The following is a 26,891-nucleotide window of genomic DNA, read 5'->3' on the forward strand; positions in this document are numbered from 1 at the left end:
TTTAAAATGAGAAGGGCACGTTTCCAGGTGCTATGTGTGAGAGTTTGGCTTCTCCCATCACTGTAGCTAATGTTTAAACCAGCTGCGATGGGAAAATCAATTGTTCCGTTGCAAGGAAGCTCGGGAACAGGTTTTCAGATGGAAGACTCACCACCATGGACGTTAAAAGCAGAAGAAGGATACGTGTAGTAGACCGCAAGTGACTCATTGCAGATGTTATCAACAAAAGGGCTAAAAACATGAGAGGAAGTATTAGACTCTGCTCATTTTCTTCCAGCCTCGGCTCCCTTGCCTATTGAACTTCCAGACATTTACTGCAAGTCATTTCTAAAATATTTATTTATTTATTTTATTTGTTTCTTTGTTTCTTTGTTTTACGTATGAGTGCTCTATCTGCATGTATGCCTTTATTCCGGAAGAGGGCATCAGATCCCACTGTAGATGGTTGTGAGCCACCATGTGGTTGCTGGGAATTGAACCTGGGTCCTCTAGAAGAGCAGCTAGCACCCTTAACTGGTGAACCATCTCTCCAGCCCACCCTACAAGTCCTAACTGTGCTTCCAACATATATGTGACAGACTATTGGGTACACACACACTCCCACATGTCTTTTAGAACCACAGAGTGAGAACGGCCAAACAGCTTTTCTCCAAAGCAGATTCTCCTCTTAGACAGATGTATTAACAAGAACCTCAGGTATGCCTAGATGTCTCCATGATGTCTGAGACCATACCCAGCCAAGGCCTGTAGCAGAGATTGCCTGTCCTCATTCCTTCTATCCTCACCCATGGCCAAGATTTCCTGTCGTTCCTCTACATTCCCTTCCTAGCCAGAGGTTTTTTGTTTGTTTGTTTTTTTCCTTCCATGGCCTCCCTTATTGTTCTGGAAGAAGTCTCTTGATCTCTCTTCCTTCTTGGGTGACTGTCCTGCCACTGTGTGGCTCCCCTGTTTACAACAGTGCCTGACTGGCAGAAGCATGGTTGGAGGCAGAAGTGTAATCCGCTCTCCTCCTTTTTATTAAGATGTCCAAGGCTGCATCCTCTCAGAGGAACTCCTGTTTCAAATCCAAGCAGGGTTCTCTCAACTTGCTGGCTGAGGCCCTGTCCTTATCACTAATGTATCTTGTTATGCTGGGAACTTGGAACAAGGAGTCCAAGATGGCGGGCGGGGGGGGGGGGGCGGGGGGGGGGGGAATGTATTTATTTTTGGACCATGACTGGTTTTTAAAAAGTGGACAGAAACATATCAGGCAAATTCTGGTGGGTGTTAGAGGAGAATGGGGACCTTTTATAACGCTTGAGAGCAACTCCCTGGCCTCATCTCCTGGGACATATGTAGGACTGTGTTTGATTAGATAGGAGATAGGAAGTCCGCTGTCGTGTTGGGTAGTAAATTTTATATTGTCATTCACCCTGCCTGAGACCGGCCATTTAGAGTGAGGCAGCCAGGGTTAATAATTAGGCTCTAATTAAACATGACGTCACAAGTTACCGGGTCAGGCTCCATGCTCTAGTCTTGTCCTGGCTTACTATCCTGGAACCCGCCGTTCACACTGTGCACCAGGGCAGCTGGCTGAGGCAGAGTGCTAGAAAGGGAGGGACTGCTTTTGGATTTGGGGCCTCCTCATCTCCAAAGTATTTTCTATTGTGACCTGGATCCTGTCTAAGACCCTTCAGAGACTCCTTTAGGATGAAATTCAGACTCCACAGTGTTTACAAAGAACTTGAGATTTAGACTTCCCCTCTGGCCTTCTCTCTTCCTGCCCCTATGGTCCTTCCCCTCTCCTAACCCAGTCACTTACACCTCCCCCACATTAGCCCCACCACCCAGTGGGCCATTGTGTTATCACAGGCTCCTGTGTTGCCTGGTGGGTACAGCCTCGCCTTCAGCCTTCTGTGGCTGGCTCTGGTAAAACCATTCTTCAGCATTCAGCACATCACCATGGAAGGCTGTCCCTAACTCAGGTCTACGGGTCTCGAACCTCCTCCCAGTCTGTGTGTGGAGTCAGCACACACCTCTGCGGCAGCTCTTACTGCCCTCCTTCGTCTCTCTCTCCACCTGCCCTCATTCTCCCTGAACCAGAGGTCGAACATGGTGGGAGACCTTGTATCCAAAGGGCCTGGTACAGAGCAGGAAGTGTTCAATAGAGACTCCCCCAGTGAACAGATGTAGCAATGTCCGAGTTGGTTTGTACCTTCAGGCAGTTCTAATTAAGAAAGTCGTGTTGGACAAATTCTGACATTGATTCTGACAAAAATCAACACATGGATGTATCTTTGGCACTTGCTAACATGGTACTGTTTATATTATTTTTGAACAAAAGCTAGGAAAGTAAAATCACGGAAGAGGCCATTTATCTAGTATAATCTGTACACCAGGCTCTGCACTAAATGTATCTAACCTTGGTCTCCTTGGCTCTCACAAGTGGTGTGTACACATCTTTATCAGTCCTCCGTTAGTCTGTAACAATATACAAAAGGTGGTTGCTTTGTGCAAAGGCGCCCTTAAAATAGGCAGACAAATTTGGGGCTCTGCTAGGCAAGTCTCAACATGCCCAGGTTGTGCTGAGCCAGGACATCTGTGTCATGAAGCCCAGTGGTTTTTAACTCTGTGTCTCATGAGGTCCTTAAGGAACCCGCAGCAGCTACACTGGGGTTGAGGCAGGCTCTGCGGCTCTCCCGCTCCATCTCTTGGTTATTAAGAACAGTCTCACTTACGTGTGTGTGATAGTATTCATTTGGAGTAAGATTTGGGTTCTATCTAAAAGCCTCTAAAGATTTCCTGTCTTGTCTGCTTGTCCTGACTTCTCCACCGTTTTCTTCCTATTCCTGTGCACAGTGGACACTGAACTGAACTTGGCAATGAGCAGCCTCAGGATTAGAGACTTCTAGCCATTTAGCTTGAGGTCTGCATCCAAGAAGCTCTCCCAGGCACACATTGGCCTTACAAGCTGTTCTCCGGAAGCAGAATTAGGATAATGGATAACGGTCACATAGCTGGTCCGAGCACCGAGTCACAGGAGGGACAGAGCTTTGACCTGATTTTAATCGCCAGTAGCTACCCTGTTGGCTGCTAATTTTTACTTCTGGTGGTGCTGAGGGCCTGAACCCAGGGCCTTGTGCATGATGCCAAATATTCTCCCCAGCTCTACCTGTTAACTTTTAAGCTGGTACAAAATAATTGCACATATTTCTAGGTACAACGTGATAATTTGACATTATGTATACAGTATGTGATGGATAAATAAGGGTAATTAGCATCTGCATGACAGGGCATTTGCTTACCATTTCCTTGTGGGGAAATCCTTTGAAACCCTCCTTTCTAGCTATTTTGAAGTCTACATAGTTGCCTATAGTCAGTCTAGCATGCAGCAAAACATCTGCAGCTGGTCTTCCTGCCTCTCACACTGTGTCCTCATTAACCCCTGTCTCCATTCTCCCACTTTGCCCCCGTAACCGTCTTTGGTAACCTTTAGGAAGTGTGTAGAGTTTATTTGAACTTGAATCTTGCTCCCTATTACAGCCCAGGCTGGACTGTAACTCACTGTGTAGACTAGGTTGGCCTTGAACTCTTGATTCTCTTTTCTCAGCCTCTCCAGTGCTGGGATTATAGGCATGCACCATCTTACCCAGCCTCTGGTACCTTTTACATACAGCTGAATTATGAGCTGTGGCTACCTTTCTAAAGGAATAATGATAAGACTTGAATGGAAAACACCAGTATACTCAGCCCCAACTGGAAGTTGGTTCTGGCTCAGACTGAGAGGTAGAAGGTAGTGTGGGAACACAGTCTACTGAGATTGCTGACATCCTTAATTCAGAGGAAGGCACAGTCACCGGCTTCCTTCAGCATGAGAAGACCTTTGTTCAGTGTTAACTAATTCTTCACAGACACAGAGGAAACCAGAGTACTTTAAACAATTATTTTGTGTAAGTTTATTAGAGCAGAAACCTCTGAAATGAACATAGCCACCTATTCTTATAGCTTATGCTGCATCAAAACAACTAAATCTGAAACCACAGATTTTATGTGCCTTCTCTGGGTCAAAGGCAAGGTTTATTTTAAGATCTAGGTCAAACACTGGTTTTTGACTTATTGGTTGTTTCTCATTATTAGTAATAAAAATATATTGACCTGCCTTGCATGCTGAGAGGAAACTAAAATGTAAATGGGTGGAAAGTCAAAGTGTCATTTCCCCAGCTCAGAATCTTTAAAACTCACTGGAATGTTCTGAGCTAAAGTTAGCCACCATCAATTTCACACATGAAAAGGCCGTTGCTTGGGCAAGACCTCTTCTTCACTCCTGTTACAAGGGGTGTCTGTAGAGTGGAAGGAAACAATGGCAGAGGGTGAGAAAGGAAGCCCAGTGTGCTTCATGGCTCCTTCCTGGGTTGTTGTTTTGTTTTTTGTTTTGTTTTGTTTTGTTTTAACAAGGAATGAGGATTCTGTGACTTGACTGGAGATAAACTCTGCCCCTCTGGGTTCCTTTCAAACATGTATTGCTTTTTGACTGGGGAACATGATAAAGCAGCTCCCTTCAAGAGAGTGGATGCTGCTGCTAGGCAGTGGTGGTGGTGGCGGCTGATCTCTGTAAGTTCGAGGCCAGCCTGTTCTACAGAGTGAGTTCTAGGACAGCCAGGGCTACACAGAGAAACCCTGTCCTAGGGGAAAAATAAGGGTAAGGGAGAGAGAGGACGAGAGGGAAGGAGGAAGAGAAAGAGAGAGAGAGAGAGAGAGAGAGAAGAGAGAGAGAGAGAGAGAGAGAAAATGAATATGAAACCAGTGCTTGCGCTGCCTCAAGAAAATGCAAGGTCCAGTCTGTTCTGTAGGTAGCCTGAAAGGACTGAAAGATATTCTTTTAGGATGCCTGCACACACACACACACACACACTTATATATATACACACACACACACCTCAGAAAACCACGTGGTAGTCTTTGCTTCAGTTTACAAACTCTAATCATTCGGGCTTACGAAAGTGACAGATGTCACCATGCTTGTCTCTTAGAACATGACTTCCTATAAGAGTGAAGAATTTGGTCATTGGGCAGGAAATTGGTCATCACCTTGGAATGTAGTCATGGACATCTGCTAAGGTAAAAGCCACTGAGGGCCTGAAGGATAGTGTCCCACACCACCTCCTCCTTCCCCTCCTCACTGTAGGTCATTTCAGTTCCTTCTGATGCACACTCCTCTGTTGGGATGCCACAGGTGGGCACCAGAAGTTAGAAGGCAAAAGTAGATGGTCACAGCCTGCTCTGTTTGGCCGATTCTAAAGTCCTCTGGGGTCCTCAATAAGTTGCATGTAGAGATAAAGAACACAATGTTGCTGGTCAGAGACACTGGATGCAACTCAGCCTAGCCTCAATGAGCTAAGCTGATGGGGTTTGAGACCAGAGTCCCCCTCCATTGCCTCATAGCCAGATCCCCATCATCTCCATTCCCCACTCACCAACTGATTTACAACACATGGGTGCCTCAAGAAAGGCCCTGGGTAGGGGGTTTCAGAGGGTCTTTACATCTGCACTGGGACAGCTGGAAGTGGCATGTCTAGAGGCCACATTGTGGGAGCTGCAGTGAGTCACAACACCATGATTAACATTGAAGTGAACAGCGCTACAAGTTTTCAGATACACTTTTGTCTGAATCCCCTTGCACTATCTACAGCCATTCTCTGCATCTTGAGTAGGGGGAACAGCGTGGTTAAGCAGCAGGTTCTCTGGCAAGATTGCCCAGGTTTGAAAGCTAACTGTATCACCTTCCTGTCATGTGTCCTCAGTAGAGCGACCAACTCAACTCGGGGCCTGGTGTTCTCTCCCGGAAATAGATAGACAAATCATGTCCACCCCATGCAAGTCATTGTAGGTTCAACACAAATAAAAATGAGCCAGAGAGATGAGTCAGCGGCTAAAGGGCTTGCTGCCAAGTCTAACAATCTGACTTTGAGTCTCAGACCCACATGGTGAAATAACAACCAGCTCCATCAAGGTGTCCCTGACCTCTAAACCTGTGCTGTGGTGCCTCCTTCCCATGCTAAATAACGATAATAAAAACATTTTAAAAAGAAAGAGCTAAAATGCTTACCATAGTATCATGCGTGGTGTAAGGGCCCAATAAAGGTTGGGTGTTGCTATTTTGTGGACAAACAGAGCACAGGCCACGTATCTGCAGAGTGACAAAGTGGACCCACTTAGTGGTACAGAGGGCATTGTTTGGATACATAATCTTCATGTGACAGGAATTTTAATTCAGAAACTAACAAATCTGCCCTGACACTGATACCCATGCAAGAAAAGTCTGGCTTGGCAAGTGAATCTCCTTGGGTGGGTCTCTACCTTCTTGAGGGAAGGCCTGTGAAAGTTAGGCCACGTGGTACATGCCCTTAAACCCATCACTCAGGAGGTGGAGGCAGGAGAATTAGGAATTCAAGGTCACCCTGAGCTCTCTGTCAAGTTCTAGGTCAACGTGAGATCTTGGAGAGGGGGTGGGGAATGAAGAGAGAGGATGCATATGGGTGGGTGTTCAGGGGCAGAGACGGCCAGATTTGGAAACTGCCAATCATCTGAAAGCAAGCCAAGAGCCTCCTCCCCACACCCAAAGCCCGACACCCATCTTCTTTCCCTATGAATCTAATGAAGGTACTAATATTAAGGAAAGCAGTATTTCCTTGTGGTAGCTGTCTCTCTTTCCCTCAGTCTCTGAGCCTTTTTGTAGAGCCTGTGAGAACATTCTGGAAGTGAAATGGAACTGTGAGGGAGGGGCCGTTCTTGTCAGCATGCCCCTCTTGCCCTAGACGCCCCTATGGGGAGACAACGGCATAGAGGATTACACTCTTCCCCTGGGTTATCTCCCTCTGGATATCTAAAGATCCTTCTGATGCAGCATCATCAAATAATTAATATTTACCAATTGTTTTGTGCCCAGCACCATGAGTCAAGAACTATGAATCATTAGATTTACTGCTTTATAGGGAAGGCTCAGTGGATAAAGGCACTCATGACCAGGCTTGATGATCACCTGAGTTTGATTCCCAGGCTCTACGCAGTGGAAGGAGAGAACTGACTCCTTTGAGGAGTCCTCTGACCTCTGAGTGTGTACTGTGGTGTGTTCACACTCAAGTACAAACAAATAAATAAAATTAAGTTTTTTAAAAACTTAAGTGGATAGAAGTCATCTTTTAAAAAGAAAACCGGGATGGGGGAAAAGAAGAGAGAGAGACGGTAGTGCATGAGGTGAATAGGAACATAACTTCATTGTAGCTACAGATGGACCTATAACTAGGAAATGATAAATAATGTTAAAAAGAGAGTAATTTGGTCTCTCTAAGACCCAACGACTTCCTGCTATCTTGTTCTGCATAGAAAGTAACAGATAAGCATCCCAATAATGCCACTTGGGCTGGGCATCTGCTTATAGTCAGCTACTTGGGAGGTCAAGGCAACAGGATCCCCCTGAAGCTACCACAAGGTTAGTTCAATCATACTTACCATTTTATTTCCAGCTCCTAATTTAGAGTTTGAGCTGATGGGATTAGCAACGACTATGCTCCTCATGAGCTACGTCAGTCCTCTAGGCTTCTCCTAAGTGGTACAACCTGTGTGGCTTGAAGGACAAGACTGTGATGGTTCTGGAGACCAGAGGTCTTTGAGATTAAGACTGTTGGTTCCTGCTGTGGATTGACTTGGGGATGCTGTCTCATGTCCCTTCTGAGCTTCCGGTGATTTGCTGACAATGTCTTGGCTTACAGATCTTCCTCTGACAGCTGCTTTCATGTTCTTGGGGTCTTTCCCACACATACCTATCTCTGTGTCCAGTGCTCCCCCATCCATAAGGACACATCAAACTCATCTCTGAACTTGATCATCGTCTCCACAGAACCTACTTCCAAAGAAGATCCATTCACATAGCCTGTGTGTAATGGTTAATTTGATTGTCAACTTGGCAGGACCTAAAAATCACACAGGAGATGTACCTTTGGGCATGTCCATGAAGGCATTTTCAGAGGGGTTTAACTGAGGTGAGAAGAGCAAGGCATGCTGCGCAATCTCGTGGGCTAGGGTTCTGGACTGAGTAAAGGGGAGCACATGAGCTGAGCACCAGCTTTCGCTCTATCTGCTTTGTGACTGCAGACGCCGTGTGATGCATAGCTGCAGGATGTTCCTACCACAACGGACTGTATACTCCAACTGTGGGCTAAAATAAAGCCATCTCTGCTGACACTGCCTTGGTCAGGCCACACAGTGAAGACAGTGACTAATGCACTGTGGTGCAACAACGCAACCTCTTTGAGGGAGGCACCATCCAAGCCATAACACTGGCGGCAAGAAAGTTAAGGAGGATACTTTGGGGATCCTCTGGTAGTTTTAACAGTTTGCCGAAGGACAGGAGAATCCTTCTGCCAGTAGATACCTCCTCCTCATGAAGACGTTGCATTTTCATCCTGACCTTTTGTGTGTCAGTGTGTGTGTCTGTATCTCTGTGTCTCTGTCTGTGACTGAGTATATATGTGTGTATCTATTTATCTATATCTATCTATCTATCTACCTATCATCTGTCTGTCTACCTATCTATCATCTATCTATCTATCTATCTATCTATCTATCTATCTATCTATCGTCTATCTCTACCTCCCTCCCCCACTGCCCACCCCATGTGTGTCTTTGTCTATGTGTGGTCTTGCTAATTCTGATCAGTACATCCCACTTAACAAGTCCTTTGTTCACAGGGCAAACCTGGAGATTAACTATGCCAAAGGACTTCAGAAACTGGCAGTTAAGCTGAGCAAAGCCCTACAGAACACAAAGAAAAAGTAAGTACCGTGACAAAGCTAGGGCAAAAACCCTGTTTTAAAAAACTAAAAGTGAAAAACTCTTGCTCACAGCTTTTTCCCACACACATGGCAGGTACAATCCCCACAAGCATGGTTTCCAGATCTTGGGGATTTATTCTGGGCCAGGCACTGCCTCAAATGCTTAGTGGATGTTCCTATTTAATCCTCGTAACAACCCTTAAAAGTTCTTATGTTTATCCCTCTCACAGATGAGGACTTGAGTCTGAACAATTGAAATAGACTTCCCCAGTGATGCAGTTAATGGGCTGCCCAGCTAGATTCCTTCTAGGGCTTTGTGACTCCTGAGCCCACAGTTGGCTTGGTAATGCTATTTCATCTAGGAAATGGTGTTAAGCCAGAAGATCTTAGAGGCAGAAAGTGTGAATTCTGTATTATCTCTACTCTGTGACTTTTGACAAGGGTCTCAGTCTCCCTGTCTCCATTTCTTCCTGTACAGGGTGCAGACATGCTCATCTGGGTATTTGAGTGTGTATGTGGGTTGTATCGTGACATGCAGCCAGAATGATGAGTGAAGTAAACTGTGTGAAGGGCTTAAGCATGTGAGGCACAAATACTCAGGATTTTGCAACAGTAAAATGGTCCATTATTGATAATTTGCTAAGGCACTTCTGTATTAACGCATGCAGATGTGACTCTGAACATGCAGTGTTCTTACTGAGGCTTGTCATGGTGATGAAGAGAGAGGGAAAGGAAGCTTCTAGAACCACACTTCCCACTCCTGCTTTGGCACCATTGTGATGATAGCAAATTGCTTTGAAACAGCTCTGGTTCTTGCTCCATTTTTCTCTTTAGGGTGATATCTTGGTAGACTACAAAGGGGTCAGCACAGTAGTGTGGTTGGGTTTAGACCAACTTCTGCCTAGACTGCCCAGTTTAAACTCTACTTCTGCCACTTACCAGGTGAGTGGCCTGGGACAAATCCTCTTTTGTCTAAATGCCTCTTTACAACAGAAAGGAAGCTGAATGCAGCAGTGCTGAGGTAAATCAGCCGAGGCAGGAGGATTGCCATGAATTTGAGGTCAGCTTAGGCTACATAGGCAATTTCAGGTCAGTGTAGGTACACTGTGACACCCTGTTTGAAAGAAACATAAATAATGATAAAAAATATACTAACATTAAAAACAGAAACAAAACCCATTCCTTACAGTTACTGAATTAAATGAAATAATGCAAGTGTGCTTAGCAGACCACCTAATGAATGGCCATTTTGATTTTTATTCTAGTAATTCAGTCACCACCTAAATCCAACCATTGCAGCCCTGGCATCAAAACAGCAGACACATTCAGAATGGCCAGTGGGGCATCACTGGTGTGGTAGTTAGTGATAAAAGTTATTTGAGTTTCTCAATGTCAGAATCTATGTGAGATGCTTGCACATCCCAACGTGTTATTTTATAATTCCAGTTCAATGAGACTCAGAAGAGCTGGGTGAGTCTTCTATGGTTACAAAGGAAACCAGAGCCGGGACATCTGCTCTCATAACTGGGTTGTGGTCTCTCTGAAGCCCACATGATGCATTTCCCGCCAGGCTGTCCAGCAGCTGCGCAATCACCTGGGAGGTTCTCTCTGGTGAAATGTTCCTCATATCCTTAATACGCACAATTATATTTGGTTTAATTCACACGAAATAATCAGCACTTATTTGTTGTTGGAGTCAGTGTCTCATGTAGCCCAAGCTGATCTCAGATGGCCTGATCCTCCAGCCTCCACCTCCCAGTTGCTGGGATAACAGGAATGAGTCACCTCACCTAGCAGCATTTAACAGATGTGTACACTGCGTAACTAACCACCACCAAAGTCAGACATTTTCAAAACACCCCAAGTTGCTACTTCCTGTTTGCATCCCTGCCCTCACCAGCGCCAAACAACCACTGACCTCCTTCATGTGAAGGTAGAGTAGTTTTATCTTTCCTGTGGTTTCCTGTCATTGGAAACACATAGTAGGCACTCTCTGGTGCTGGTTTAGATTGTAGAAATCCTGGCCTTTGGTCTGGTTTTCCCATCATCCCAGTGCAGGATGCAAACTCGGCCTCTGGAGGACCACTTCTGCTCCATTTCAATTCTGGCTGGGGTGCAGCTTCCTCCCTTCCTCCCCATCAAAAGTGGAATGGGCTCTGTCCCTGCAGTTAACTAAGGCAATGTGTCCTGACTTCCAAGGACGCCTAACGTACTCCTGAGAGCTGACTCCTGCTATGGGAGAAGATAACATCAGGCCTCCTTGTCCTCCTGCTATGCCTCCAGGAACACAGCACCGACCCTCTTTGTGTTCACTGGAAGCAGGACCAGGAAAGATCTGAGGCTGTCTTGAAAGTCTGCATGGTGCGGTGCAGGATTTGGACTCCAGCCTCAAGAGCAGCACGCACAATGTGCCGGGGACTTGGGCTCAAATCCTGTGTCACTTACATCCTCCAAGGCTGGGTTTATTTTCTGTAAAATGAGAGACCTGCAAAGATTTTCTGTGAGGCTCTTCTGAGTTCCTCCTCCTCATCTGCTCCTTTCCTTGGCCACTTTGTTTCCCTAATTTTCTGCAGACATAAAACAGAAGATGAAAATCTAAATGGGAAAAAGGATTGGGGAAAAGCCATGTGGATAATGTCTATGGTGCAAATAAATATACTGGCTGAGTTTAATATCGCGGAGAAATTGAAACACCAGCAAGGGGATGCCTATGAGGATGGAGGCAGTTTGGGGGTTGTAATGCTTGATTTCTCAGTGCTCACTAGGAAATGACATCCGCTCCCCATTTTTGTCTCTAGCTGTCTCAGCAGTGCCTGGGCCTGGGCCTCAGAGAGCATGAAATCCGCAGCAGACCTACATCAGTGAGTGCTTCCAGTAACACTGTCCGGTACCCATTCCCACCTCCCCACACCCACACCTTTGCCCCTGCTCTGAAGGGAGGCGTCACGCATTTAGAGTGGATGGGTACCAATATTCCACTTCAAACCTGCACTGAACAGATAAGCTACACCACAACACTCATCTCCCCAGAAATGTATTCGGACAGTAGATGGAAACCCAAGACAGTGATATGCATCCTTATGTTCTGTTTCCAGAAAACTTGGCAAAGCAATTGAGTTGGAAGCAATAAAGCCAACGAACCAAGTTCTGAGTATGCAAGAGAAGAAGAGAAAATCGGTGAGTCGGAGCTTCTTCATCTCTTAAAAGCAAGATGTCTAGGGCTGGGTATAACTCAGTGGCAAAAAAATAAATAAATAAATAAATAAATAAATAAATAAATAAATAAATAAGTAAGTAAAATAAAAACCCCCAAACCACTTGCTTAGCATGCTCAAGGCCCTAGGTTCAAACCCCAGCATAATAAAACATTCCTAACAAACAAATGAACCAAACTCGTGAGGAAGAGGAAGGTGAAGCTGTGTGTTCTAGGCCAGCAACTTTCACAATATGGTATTAAATGAAAATGCAAGATGAAAGAAATCAAATAATAGGATCTCAGCTGGAAGATCCTTCCCCAAATGTTAATAAGAATTACTCTGCGATGATAAAATTAGAGGTTATTTTCAATTTTTGGTACTTTTTAAATGGTCTTTTCAACTTTGTTAACTCTATCACTGAGCTAAACCCCAATCCCATAAGCACAACTTGTTTCAAAAGATGCTTTTTTCCTTACTAATGTGAGATCACTTCTAGGTAATAGCTTTAACTCTCGAATATCCTTAAGACTAAAGGGCCACATGAGGCACGCCTCTCCAGAGCAGCTGGTCGTCACTAGAATGTCTTCTGCTCTGGGCATGCATGCACCTTCCCTTCAAGGACAGTCTCACCGTGTGTCCTCCCTCCCTCCTCAGTCTGTCACAGTGGGTAGCTGCTTTAGACAACACCTCCAGGCAACATGCAGAGCTGTTAACACGCTGAGCTGCCATGCTCCGATGTGGTGGGTTCAGGGCCAATGCAGGGAAGAAGTACCTGAGTCTTAGCAGGCAGTCCTTCCAAAAGGGAAACATAGTCACTAGAAGGGGTTTCAGGTTAGTTGTAAGTCACAAGAACTAAGGGAATTGGGAAAATTCAGATGGAAGATGAATGGGAATAAATGAAATATAAATGCATTAAGTGGAATTGGGAAGTAGAGTTGGTGTTTGTATATATACGCATGTGTTCCACCAGAATGGATGTCCTATCTAGAGCTACGGTAGTAGACAGAAAGTTACAAAGATTACTTGAAAGAAACATAACCATCTGCTTTTGCCAGCAGCTTTAGTAAAACTCAAAGCAAACCTATATTTTATTAATCATAAAATATTTTACATACCATATAGTAATATGATAATTACATTTAATACTAAAAATTAATTAGCGTTATTACAATTTATTACAACACACTTGGTAGTTGATGTCTTGGTCCTCCAATCATCTGTCTTTATTATCTCCTGTTTGGGGGGAAGAAGGGAGAGAGAGAGACAAAGAGAGAGAGAGACAGAGACAGAGAGAGACAGAGACAGAGACAGAGAGACTGGGCCTAGCTTGGGCTTTTAGGCCACACCTCCTAATCCTACTCAAACATTCCACCAACCAGGGACTTAGACATTCAAATCTGTGAGCCTCTGGGAGTCATTCTCCTTCCAGCCACCACAGGCTCAGCTCCATATACAAGGGCTCCACTCTCATGGTCCATCACTTCCCAGAGTCCCACCTCTAAATGCTATGATGCTGCAGAAATAGGTTTTAACCTATGAGTTTTGGTATTCATAGACATTTAATTAATAACAGTGGCTAAGCCAGAAAGCAACAATTTTTTCTTTCTGTTTTTTTTTCTTTTTGATAGCTTGATAATGAAGTTGAAAAGACAGCAAATCTTGTTATTAACAACTGGAATCAGCAAATCAAGGCAAGTATACACAAACAGCATTTACATAAACTCAGTTTTCAGGATGGGACTTTTTGCTGTTGTACACACATATTGGTGTGTCCTGATGTTTTTCTACATACCAATTGAAGAGAAAAATAACTCACCTGAGTTATCATATAGATGCATCATTCAACTAATCCAAAGCAGAAGATGACTCAAAATACGGTTACTGTTTCTGGTTAATATTTATGTGGCATTTCTTATGTGCCAAGAGCTGCATGTTTGTATATTCAATCATCTCACCAACCAAGGTGATACATGACTTTGGAATGTCAAGGTTATTTCCAAGGTTTTAAACCTGGTTAGTGGTTAAACCAAGAAATCTTAGAAGTTCTTAGACTCCAGAGTCATTGCTCTTTTCCATCATACTATATTGGCTGTCTCTCTGTGAAGTTTGAAATTTAGGGGAAGTAACAAACACCATTTTGGCTTTTCATTGGTATAGGGTGTTAGTGATCTTTACCCTTGCTATGGAGAGGGCATTGTAAGGAATGTGGTGATGTCAAAGGAACACATGTGTTGATTCTACAAGTGTACTTGGTCTACCTCCTGTATACACCACACTAAAGCCTGCTCCTGGTTTTCAGTTACTTCAAAAGTTAGTTGGCTCAATAACAAATGCAGGAAACAGCACACGAATCCTTCTAGATAAATTTTGATTTGATGTGAGAAGCTAGAGAATTCCATTATTGGTTCTTAAGCTGCAGGAACAGCAGATGAGGTCCATCTGTACAGAAGATTATTCTAGAATAATCCTGTGTAGGAGGAGTTGCTTTGAGTAAGAAGGATGAGAGGGTGAGGAATCTGCTAAGAAAACCCAATCATGTCCTTGAAGAAGAGGTGCATCCCCAGAGTTGAACTCTTTCTTTTCATCTCCCAAAGGTTAATGGCCCAACAGAACCTTTGCAAGTAAGCAGCAACCTATATACCAAATAACCAGAGACGCCCTTGGAAGCAGCTGGCCTCGGGCTTGTTTCTGAAGCTTCTGCTGAAATCGAAGACTCTGAGAACTGCTGTAGGCAGACAAATTCCTACCCTTGGGTAGATGTACTGATGAAAAGAGACTCACGAGAGTCACCTTGAGAACATATCTCAGTCTAAAAAAAGCATCCAAACACTTGTTGTTAATTTTGCTCTTGATTTTCTGAGTTTTTTTTTTTTAAAGAGGTTTGTTTTGAAAAAACAATTATCTATCAACACTGAGTTCTCACAGGAAAGTCAATACAATGGATCAAAAGCTAGAGACAATGTTCTATAGCTGTTTGCTTCAAAGAACAAAAAACACCTCCTATTATTCCCCTGATAAGCCATTTTTCTAAATAATATGATTTTATTGTTTTATGAAGAATGACAAAGTCATTATAGATCACATGGAATTCTTGAGCTGTAATCATTTCCTCCCTCATTTCAATGCAAGAAGGGGTTCCACATGTCAGTTGTGAAGTACACGTCTGCTTCAGAGACAAAATTGCAAATTCTGAAGGACTGAGTACTCTTGACTCACACTCATTTATCATCAGGCATGTGACTGGGATACTGAAGGGGCTGTGAGCAGCTTGTTCCTTGAGCTCCCTTGGGTAGCAGCTTCACAAGTTTCAGGGGAGACAGTAGACTTTGCCGCTGATTCCCAAGGACAGGGAGTCCTGGACTTTTCCCCAACATTGTTTCACTTTGTAGTCTGAACTCTTAGTCTGGGCTTGGTGGTAGAAGCCTGCAGTTCCAGCGCTCAGGAGGCCAAGGCCCCAGAGGAGTGTGAGTTCAAGGTGAGTTAGCCAATGTCTAACTCTCTTACATATGATACCCACTATCATGACAAAATACACAGTGGTTCCTATCTGAGTAATTGCTGCTGTAGTATCTGGGGCGTATTTTGAGATGAAGGATGGGGACAAAGAAGTAAAAAACTCACAATTATTCACAAACAGACCTCATTCCAAATTGGAAGAGCTTTTTTCTAAAGAGTAGTTTCTGCTTCTTTTTTTTTTTTTTCTTTTTCCCTTCTCTTGCTTGTATGTTTCTGTCTCTAGGCTAAGAAAAAATTAATGATGAGTACCAAGAAGCACGAAGCACTTTTCCACCTCGTAGAAAGCTCCAAGCAATCCGTGACCCAGAAGGAGAAGCAGAAGGTGAGCCATCATGGCAGCAGGTGCACACTGCTTAGCGATGTGGCTTCCTGCCCTCTGCAGGAATCCAGAGAGCTGGCCGGCCCCTCCCCCCATAGACATCTGTAGGTTGACCACGCATGAAGAGGGACTTCAAAGTTGCCTGTGGTCAGTCACTTAAGATTATCTAGCCCAACACTTGTATGTGTTCTGTATTGGAAACTAAACCATCCCACACTCTCTCTAACGTGAAGTTTCCCCAAGCAAAGCAGCCAGCACCATTACAGTCCCAAAGATCCTTAAAGGGGAAAAAAAAATTGCCATTGCAAGTGGCTCTATCATTTCATCTGAAAAAATTGTTAGGTGAGTAACTTGGATTCATTGTTGGCAAGAACTGGAAGGTTCTTACTTCTTCACATATCAGTCTTCACAGTTCAAAAAAACAATCAGACAAGTGTTGAATAGTGAGCAGCTGTAGAGGAAGCTAACTCATAATATGTGGAGAATCTCAGGACCAGGACATGTGCAAGCCTTCCCAGCCCTCATTAGAAGCTGTTAGTCCTTGGTGTCAAGCAATAGCAACCACAGAAGAGCTGGTGCAGCTGAGGGGGCATTTCCTCTTCCCTGGGAGGTGGAAGTTGGCAATGCCCTCCACCCACCTTCCTACAGTGGGCCTCCCATCGTCACTGGTTAAACTAGCCTCTGTTTTGTTTGTTTCTTTTGTCTTTGTTTTAAGTCCTTGAACTGAAGCCCAGGCCTGGCTTCCATTTCTCATGCACGTGGAAGTGCCCTATCATCAGAGTCTCCTCTGCACTACTCAGCAGTTCTTTCTATTTTCCTGCTTAGCAGTCTCAGGTCTCACCAGAAGCTAGCCTAGACCTCCATCCTCTTCCCATGTCGATCCTTCCCACCCACTCAGTCTCTTCTTTTAACCTTATCAGTTTCCCATTTTTAGTCCCTTTACTTCTCTGGATATTTTACCTTTGGCTCCTTTATGGATGTTATTTTTCCCACCTGGCCCTTATGTATTGCTGTACCTGAGGATTTCTCCCCAGAGCCTCTCTATTTAATTCCTTGTTGTGTCTCCAGTGTCCAACAAAAGACTTTCAATATCACGTACTCAATAAACAATAGGTTCTCAATGTATATACTCCCAAGGCTTCAACTCTCCTTTCCACACTGACAATGCCTGAATTTATATATCTAGCCATATCTGTTCCTAAACTGTCTCCTGGGGCCTCTAAAAATCATCTCTTCTACCTAAAGTAAGTCTTTTCCCCTATGTTTTCCAGGTCTCTGGATATCATTAGCTGCCATACCCTTCCAATTCTAACCCTTAAACCAATGGCTTCCTGAACTTGTTGGCATATACCTGTCTCCCTGTCACTATTTACCCTGGCCATGACTGTCATTTGCCTGAATGATATACCTAGCAAATGGGCTGACTTTGCCTGTCATGTTGGCTCTTGCTGTCACTCACATCCAGGGTGACTTTCCTGAAACTACTGTCATCTACACCCATTCTCTGCTGAAAAGTCTTTGAAGGCTTTCTAGTGCCTTCAGAATATGGCTTCTACTCTGTTCTGTGACCCAGTAAAACTTTCCCTGACTTCACCTTGTCTCCTCCTGCTCCACCATTGTCTCGGGCTGTTCTTCCTATGTCCTCTGGGCTCATCATTTCTTTCCCGTATCAGGGCACTGGATCATTATCAGGTTAAAATGCATAAGCTCATGTTTCTACAGATACTGTGGCTCATTACACCTGAAATACAAAACCGAATGTGCCTCGTATAGGTCATACATCACAGAACAGCAGTGTATTGACTGGAATAATAAAGTGAATAGTATTAATATTCAGCATCTTGAATGAATGTTCCCTATTATTGTAACATTAGCCAAAATGTCCTTAAACATAAAGAGGGCCATTCATAAAATAACAAAAAAAAAAGCCTCTATCTCTGTCCTTGAAACTGCTAACATCAGGAGGGCTTTCCATGTCCTTCAAGTGTAGCTGGAGGACCAAATGCATAAGAGTCATCTGAGGTCCTACTACAAACTCATTACAGAGCTAGCTAATGACTGAATATCTCTACTGGGAGCCCTAGAAGTTGCTACTTTACAAATACTAGTTCATACCTAAGAATATTAAAGCTGAGAATCACTTGTGCAATCCAAATCCTCATTTCTCAGAAATGGAATTGCTTGTCTGGACACTTTCATTAGCCATTTAAATTATTGTGGGCCCAGGGAGTTTTGATTTCCCAGAGGCTTAGCGATCAAAATAGCAATATGTCATAGATGGGACTGTTTATGGGACAGATCCTTGAAGAGCAAAATGAAAGGAAACCATGTGTCTACCTGACTTTAACTTGAAGCGAACATGGGCATGAATCTTAGGCTTAGTGTTGTAGTCAGTGTCGGGTACATGGTGTGATATGTCTCTCACATATATTACCTTATTGAATCCTCCCAACAACTCAGTGAAGTTGGAGAAGTCATGCCCATCAGGGATGTAAAACAATCCTGTACCTTAGGAAAGTGAAGTAACTTCTCCTGCTGCAGGAGACACTTGATCCATCATGCCTCATTCCAAAACTCTACTTCTAGCTTTACAATGACAGTCTGGTAGCCTACCATAGAAACAGGTTTAAAATTCATATGAGTTAACAAGTCTCTACTTGTCCTGGGAAGGAATGGAGAAACCTACAGATTGTGCCAGTAGATTGCTGTTGGAGATCCCATTGTAAATTGTCACATTTGGTCATTTGGCCTTCTTGATGTGAAGAGTGTTGACAAGTCACTTCATGTTTGAGAATTGATTTCTTCAAGCACAAAACTGAGGGTCTATTGAGAGGACATTTAATGCCCATTAATAGTTTTAAAAAATCTAGGTTTTGTCTTCTGCCATGGCCATTACTTATAAAGAGCTGTAAAGTGAGAAACATTGGGCCATGTATGATTCATGGAATAACAAGAGCCCTCTTGTAAATATGCCAATGACTGTGCAACACTGATATTTTACTTTAGCTCCTCAACAAACTGAAAAAATCAACTGAAAAATTGGAAAAAGAAGATGAAAATTACTACCAAAAAAACATGGCAGGCTATTCTACTAGACTGAAGTGGGAAAACACCCTGGAAAACTGCTACAAGGTAAGTTAGACGTCCATGGTCTTCTTCTTCCAATGGGCTTTGTGTAACCTTGGAAGTGAGGGTTGGATCTACAGTCACCTGATGTCTTTCTTAGCTATTCTACTGACTTGTAGTATGGAGCCAGACAGACCACGTTCCCCTCATTGTCTTCATTTCTGCAGGAACATGGTCCCCAGTGAAAGTTCATGTGCATCATTAGCCAGAGTTTCTGCCCCTAATTCTCAGAGGAGACTACACTAACATCAAAAAGTTCTATCTTAATATAAATTAAGACTTAGGTACTGGAGATTCAGAAAGGAGTGTTAGCTGACTCAAACAATGATCATGTATGGAGTTTTCTGCACCGGATGTTTTTGTTGGACAAGCAATATATAACAATAAATAACTCAAAACCTTAAAAGTGGCTGTTAGTAACACAAACACACAAAGAACAAATTCGGGGGGCTGGAGAGATGACTCTGTGGTTAAGAGTACTGGCTGCTCCTCCAGAAGACCCTGGTTCAGTGCTCAGCACCTACATGTCGGTTCACAATCATCTGTAATTCCAGGTCCAGTGGAACTGACTCATCATCTCTGCAGTCACTGCATGTGTGTGGTTCACATACATGCATGCAGGCACTGTACCCACACACATACAATTTTTAAAATCTTTGTAAAAGAATGTATTGTGTCAAGTGGACCAAGGTAGGCAAAGATTTGAATACACAGGTCACAAAGAGAAAAATCAAAATCACATGAAAACACATGAAAAGATAATCATATGTCAAAATTAGGAAGTGATAATGTCTAGTATTAACAAGGATGTTAGAAAATAAGAATTCTTGAACCTTTTCAATGAGATACTTAACACTATCTTAGAAAACAGAAATGTGGCTTTGTCCATAATACAGAAGTTCCCTTGTAGGGGTACATCCGAAGAAAGGTTTAACCTGTACTTTAATAGAGAGGCACAAGAATGTTTAATACAGGATAGTTTCTAATTAGATGGTGAGAAAACATTGCACTCAATCTTCATGCCCATCAATAGAACACTTTTAAAATGTGCTCTAATTTATAAAGTAGGCCAATTTCCAGCTATAAATAAAGTAAGCCTATATTTAAATAGGAATTAACATCAAAATAATGATATTACAGAAAACAAAACATTTATACATCCATGTAGAAAAAAATTTCAACTCATACCTAATGTATATTGAGTTGGTATGTTTGTAAACAGATATATAGTGTTCAGACCTGTGTTGAACCAGGGAAATAGCCTGGTGGGCATACAACAGGACTGCAGTATATAGCCACTCAGCTTGTGAATGACTCCTGATGGCCAATATAGCCACTTGCCAAGGTTAAAATACTTCGAATATGAATGAACAGCTTTCCTGATCTGTTTGTAAATCAACACAGACATTATCATCAGCCTAGTTAGGTTCCTATTGCTACAACAAAGCAGGATGGCCAAAAGCAACTTGAGGAGGAAAGGGTGTGTTTGGCTGACAGTTTACAGTCCATCATGGAGGACACCCAGGCAGGAACCTGGAGGCAGGAAGTCAAGCAGAGACCATGGAGGAGCTCTGCTCACTGTTTTTCTCTCTAGGGCTTGCTCAGATACCTTTCCTATACAGACCAGGACTACATCCACAAGGGTAAAACCACCTATGCCTAGACCTTCTCATTTTTATCGTTAGTTGACAAAATGGCCCACAGGCTTGCCTCTAGGCCAATTGGATGGGGGCATTTTCTCAATTAAGATTCCTTCTTCCAAAATGACCCTAGCTTATGGCAAGTTGACAAAATGAAACAAAAGCAAAAAATAACCAGCATAATCATATGAAACAATTATCAACTCTGGTTGGTAAGAACTTGAATATTTTTGTTTCGTTTTTGTCTATGTGTTCTAAGTTTGTTTTTTGTTTGTTTGTTTGTTTGTTTTTAGTGTTTAGAATAGTTACATTTGAAAGAGAAAAACAAAAAACAAACAAACAAACAAAACCAAGTAACCTAGGGTCTAACCTGTATCAAGTGTGTAGCATTCAGGGTTGAACTAAGTATGTTCATGTGCATTATATTTTATTTCACAACCTATAAGAAAAATAATAACTTCATTCCCCATTGATAGCTAAGAATAGTGAGGCTAGAGAGGTGAAGCTGCTTGCCCAACATAGTTTTGAGATTCCGTACTCTCTTACTCCAATCAGAACTGGGAGAGGGAAGGCTGTGAATAAGCAGGGACTGGAGGGCTGAATGGTCTTCTGAGTTTAGTCACTTTCAGGGACGGGTAGATGCAGAGTTAGAGAAGAGATGGGAACTCCAACCAAAGAGGAAAGGAAATGACACAAGAGGAAGCCCTTCTTTCATTCCTATATTGCTTTGTTGTTGTTGTTAAGATAAGGTCTCACTCTGTAGCCCAGGCTGGCCTTCAACTCATGACGGTCCTCCTGCACTAGCCTCTCAAGTACTGAGATTATAAGTGTGTACTTCTGCATGGGTAATTATATCAATGAACATAGGATCCTGGCACCTCCCTTGTTTATGCTGAGTAGATCCCAGATCTAGATGAGGAAGGATTTGAATACTTAACCCTATCCATTTAAGTCTGGGCTCTGACCTTTCCTCGGCTCCTAGGACTTCCAATGAAGCGATAGCTTTCCAGAAGGCCAGCTTCCAAGGACTGCTCTGGTGACAGATGTCTAGGCCCCCTTTAAGGTCTACAAGAACAAACTTATCCCCTCTATCTTCCTCACCCTCTACCTATGTCAATGCAGTAGATGACAGCAGCGGTTCTTCCTTGTCATGGCTGACGTCAGACTGGTTTTGGTGGTGTGAGATGTTGCTGACACTGTTACTATCACAGGATTTTACCAGCTCTAACTCCTTCATCTGTCCCCTTTTCTCCAGGAAAGAGCGTCCCGTGCCCATAATCCTAGCGCTCAGGAGGCAGAAGCAGGATGAGTGTCTCAAGTTTGAGGCCGGTTTGGTCTAGACAGCAAGTTCCAGGCCAGTCAGTATCATTTAGCAAGACCCCATCTCAGAAAAATCAGAGTCCTCCTCCCTCTCCACTCTTTCAGTAGTTCATTGTTTTATTTTAATTGCATCATTGTGGAAATTCTCTTCTTTCCCTGCTAAGTTATGCTATGGTAACAAGGTATATATTCATTTACATTCCAGAAGAGCTTCTTAAAGCTTTTTGTTGTTTTTTCAGAATTGAAGTTGTGTGCAGAATTGACTCAAAGGCATAACTCTCAGAAGAGTAGATCTCTTTTACTGCTCTTGTGTCCCAGCCCCACCGTACTGTAGGCCACTGGGGTCTGCTCTTCCTCTCCTGTAGCTGTCAGAGCCCCTGTGTTCCTAACTTCCTCTGAGCTGACTTCCGTCTTCTGAGCACCAGTCCACACTCACTGGACCTGAATGGAGACAACCTGTAGTGTTCTTCCGGCTCCACACCGACCCTCAATAATGATGTTCTCACTTGGCAATACCTTAGCTTCTATACACTTAGTATATAGCCACAAGTCACTGGCTCACGTGTTTCTGTACATTCTATGTCTTTCGTATATTTATAAATACAAGCACAAAAATGTTAAATCCGTGAAGACATGTAACACTGCACTGAAATGCACCAAGTCAGTGCTGATTATCTCTTAGTGGAAGAACTATGAATGGTTTTTAGAATGTATTTGTTGGGGGGAGGGCTTTAAGATAGTGTCTCAAAGCACCAGGGTGCCTGTTAAAAATCACTCAGACGTGGTGACTCAGAACCTCTGCATGATATTGGAAAGGATCCAGGTGACTTCTAAGCATACTGTAGTTTGAAGTTCTTGCTATGGAAACAGTATGATACATCTTCTGTTTGAAAGCTATTCCAATGAAAATGCAACCCTTCCAAGATCCTCTATTAGTTCCCTGAGGCCAGAGCAGCAGAAACTGGAGAGAATGAATGAAGAACATGAATTATATGAGCCCAGACAGGCTCTAAATCTGCCATCCCTTGGTAACTCTCTGAGACCACACTTCCTTTGCTGTGCTGTTGAACAGCGGGAGGCCCTCCAGAATGTCTTGTCTCTCTGTCAACTATTTTTATACTAGAAAGCAATAACTCATTAAATGAGATATGGATTTTCCCCTTTGCACAGTGGAATTTATTTCTGCCTCTTCTCATGAGCAAACACAAATCATTTTAATGATTTCCCTGAAATGTAATTAAAGCTGTTAAACATCCCCATCTCTACAAAAGGACACCAGTTATTCTAATCTCAGATTGATGCTTGTGGTTCTGTGCTTATCGATGTAAAGAAACAGCTAGTCCCCAGAATGCAATGTGTTCGAAGCCTGACATATTCCCCACCCCCACATCCTTTGCCTGCGTTGCTAAACTGGAACAACTGATTCCTGGGTTTTTAAAGTAGGGTAAGGACTTTTTTTTTCCTTTTAGAGGTGATCCAAACCAATGAACTGCATTTGTCTTACATGTTTGTTATGAGAAGTTTTAACTCTGCCTTAGAGGAATCAGTGTGTTTGATAGGCTCTTCTGTGTCTTTAATTCTTTACCTGGAAGACAAAAGGACAATTGGTCACATTCAATTTGCTGATGCCTGTGATTTTAGAGTCTCAGGAGACACTGACAGTTACAGAGACACTGGCTCCCATGACTTAAAAAAATGGTGTAGCCATCTAATCAGCTGGCTGTGCGGGTGTAACTCCAGGCTTCCCATCTACATGTCAATGTGGAGGATGGGAATCTACATTTGTGTTGGCACAGATGTGTTTTGTTGTTGTTGATTATTCAGTTGCTTCCATTTGAAGAAGCCTTAAAATGATCTTATACCAACAAACAAATAATAGCATATTATAAAATACTGGGATATCAATCAGCCTTAATCTACAACATGGACAGACTTTAAAGACACAGTTGATGATTCTTCCTGACATACATTAATTAAGTTCAGAGAGTAAGAAAGTAGAATAGTACCTGTCAAGGCTGGGAGGAGGAGGGATAAGCAGTTATTACTTTGTGGGTATAGAGTTTCCTTTTTTACCAGATGAAAAGTGGCATGGAGATTGGGCTGGTGGGGGATGCAGAGCAATGCAAATGTTCTTCAGAACAGTGAACTGTATCTTTAAAATGATGTTGTTTATATGATGTAAATCCGATCATACTTAATTCAAATTCAGATTGCAAATGTTGGTGGCTGTATACAGCAGATTAAATAATAGCACAAGGGTCTAGGAAGACATCAAATGATCAGGCCTGGGCTGACCTTTGACTTTATGCTACCCCACCTGTTCACCCAAAGCCTTGATACCCAACCATGCCTCTTCCTTGCAGCAATGGTACCCACCAATTTTCCCAGAGCTTTAACCTTATTAAAACAACCTGTGGAGAACGTTGTCTTAGGCACCTGCCATCTCTGTCAAAGCTCAAAGTCCTCTGGACATCTCTACTGCAGCCTGCACTGTTCCAACATGGCCAACATATCTCCCCTGAACACTTCACCTAGCCTCAGCTGTTAAACTTCTCCACCCATTCCAAAAGGCACAAAGCAGCAAATGAGTGCCTAGAGTCCATAACTCCCTTGCTCTAGAACGTTAGCAGCCAGTGAAGCTATCAGCGTAACCTAACAAGCCTAACCAGTGTGTGCTCCTTGCTTCCTTATTCACCCTTGTTAGCTAAAAGTCATTAAAAGCCAGTTGTGGAATTTTTGTTATCCCACGCAAAACATGGAGACCATGTTCTTACCTTTAATCAATAGACTCTGACGCCCCAGACATAATATAGGTTAGCAGTAAGAACTGATTATATATACCAACCACAGTTTTCCCTCTCTCCTCTCCTCCAGTTCACTCCCCGAACCTCCTTTCTCCCCACCCTCCCCCATCCACTCCTCAGAAAGGGTAAGGCCTCCTATGGGAGTCAACAAAGCTTGTCAAGTTGAGGCAGGACCAAATTCCACCCTCCCCACCCCCTACCTTCTCATCAAGGCAGGATGAGGCATCTCACCATAGAGAATAGGTTCCAAAAAGTTAGCTCACGTGCCAAGGACAGATCCTGGTCCCTCTGCTAGTGGCCCCACAAACAGACCAAGCTACACAACAGTCACCCACAGGCAGAGGGCCGAGGTCAGTCCCATGTAGGCTCCCTAGCTGTTAGTCTAGAGTCCATGAGCTTCTGTGAGCTCAGGTCAGCTGTCGATGTGGGTTTCCCTCTTATGATCTTGACCCCACCCCCCTTGCTCATATAATCCCTCCCTCTCTTCAACTGGACTCCCAGAGCTTGGCCCAGTGCTTAGCTGTGGATCTCTGCATCAGCTTCCATCAGTTACTGGGTGAAGGTTCTATGATGACAATTAGGGTAGTCACCAATCTGATTACAGGAGAGAGCCAGTTTAGGCACCCTCTCCACTATTACTAGGAGTCTTAGCTGGGGTCATCCTTGCAGATTCCTGGGAGTTTCCCTGGCACCAGGTTTCTCCCTAACCCCATAATGGCCCCCTCTATCAAGGTATCTCTTTCATTGCTCTCCCTCTCTGTCCCTCCCCTAACTTGACCATCCTGATTCCTCATGTTTCCACCTCCCACCCCCTCCCCTCTACCACCACCATCCCAATCCCAGTTTACCCAGGAAGGAGAGGAGGAAAGGAAACTGTGGTTGGCATGTAAAATAAAATTTTAAAGATTAATAAAAAAATAAAATGCAACAAAAAGAGAAGTTTCTCAAATGCTTATGGCCACTACTACTGCTACCATGCCATGCCTCTGTAGCCTCGAGGGGGCGCCCCATGATTGGTTAACTGAGGAAGAGAAGACTAGGGACTGGTTTACTGATGGGTCTGCACATTATTTAGTCACCATCCGGAAGTGGACAGTAGCATCATTACAGCCCCTTTCTGGAACAACCCTAAAAGGCACTGTCAGAGAAAACAAATCTTCACAGTGGGCAGGACTTCTGGCAATACGCATGCTCATAACATTTTTTGGAAGGAGAAATGGGCAGATGTGTTTGCTAACTGGTTCAATGGATTGGCTGGATGGTCCGGGACTTGGAAAGAGCATGGTTGGGCAATTGGTGGGAAAGATTTCTGCAGAAGAAATATGTGGATATATGCGCTGGCTATTCTTATATCAACTTGACACACAAAGTAGATTTCTCTGAAAGGGGCTAGTTGAGAAACTGCCTTCACAAGATCCAGATGTAGGGCATTTTCTTAATCAGTTACTAATGGGGAAGGGCCCAGGCCATTGTGGGTGGTACCATTCATAAGCCGGTGATCCCGGATTCCATAAGAAAGCAGGTGTCGCAAGCCACAGGAAGCAAGCCAATAAGCAGCACCCCTCCATGGTCTCTGCATCAGCTCCTGCCTAGCCCTGCTTGAGTTTCTATTCTGACATCCTCCAATGATGGACTATATGATATGAAAGTGTAAACCAAATAAATTGCCCCCACCCCCGCGCGCAAAAAAACCCAAGAACTGATTATAATTGGAGATTCCACTCTTATTAGATAGTTTCTTGAAGACTAGAGAATGGGGGCTGGAGAGACGGCTTGGTGGTTAAAGAGATCGTCAGGCACCAGACATACATATGTACAGGCAAAGCACTCATACACATAAAATAAATATGCTTACAACACCAAAGAATGTTCCCTACTAGCTATCTTTCACAGTGCTGGAATGTTCTACACAAAGGTACTAGGGAGAAAAGTAGTCAACAGTCTCATCCAACTATGAATGCTATAAGTTACAATAAAGATTAGCTTGATAATTGATATGATCACCGGTGTAGGAGTAGCATGGATATTTTGGGAGTAATCAAATGCTTTCTAACTGGATTTAAAGCCTGCTCCACCAGACAGAACTCATCCATGATACTGTTAACAAGGCCAAAATCCCAGGGCTAGCTAGGTCATAGGCCGTAGGGGAAACCCTAATA

The 26,891-nt window shown here is 43.5% G+C and overlaps 1 protein-coding gene across 2 annotated transcripts in view; it reads left to right on the plus strand.

Annotated features, from left to right (window-relative positions):
- The window catches only part of Nostrin (nitric oxide synthase trafficking), a 59,108-nt gene that overhangs the window by 15,500 nt on the left and 16,717 nt on the right, over positions 1–26,891 (plus strand). For both annotated transcript variants that reach the window (XM_036186321.1, XM_036186322.1), the window contains exons 3-8: positions 8,727–8,810; positions 11,609–11,671; positions 11,906–11,987; positions 13,636–13,698; positions 15,747–15,845; positions 18,849–18,974. In XM_036186321.1, the coding sequence (XP_036042214.1) occupies positions 8,727–8,810; positions 11,609–11,671; positions 11,906–11,987; positions 13,636–13,698; positions 15,747–15,845; positions 18,849–18,974 (517 nt within the window). The remainder of the gene's footprint in view (positions 1–8,726; positions 8,811–11,608; positions 11,672–11,905; positions 11,988–13,635; positions 13,699–15,746; positions 15,846–18,848; positions 18,975–26,891) is intronic.

The sequence above is a fragment of the Onychomys torridus genome, chromosome 4 (assembly GCF_903995425.1).
Source record: "Onychomys torridus chromosome 4, mOncTor1.1, whole genome shotgun sequence".
Taxonomy (NCBI): domain Eukaryota; kingdom Metazoa; phylum Chordata; class Mammalia; order Rodentia; family Cricetidae; genus Onychomys; species Onychomys torridus.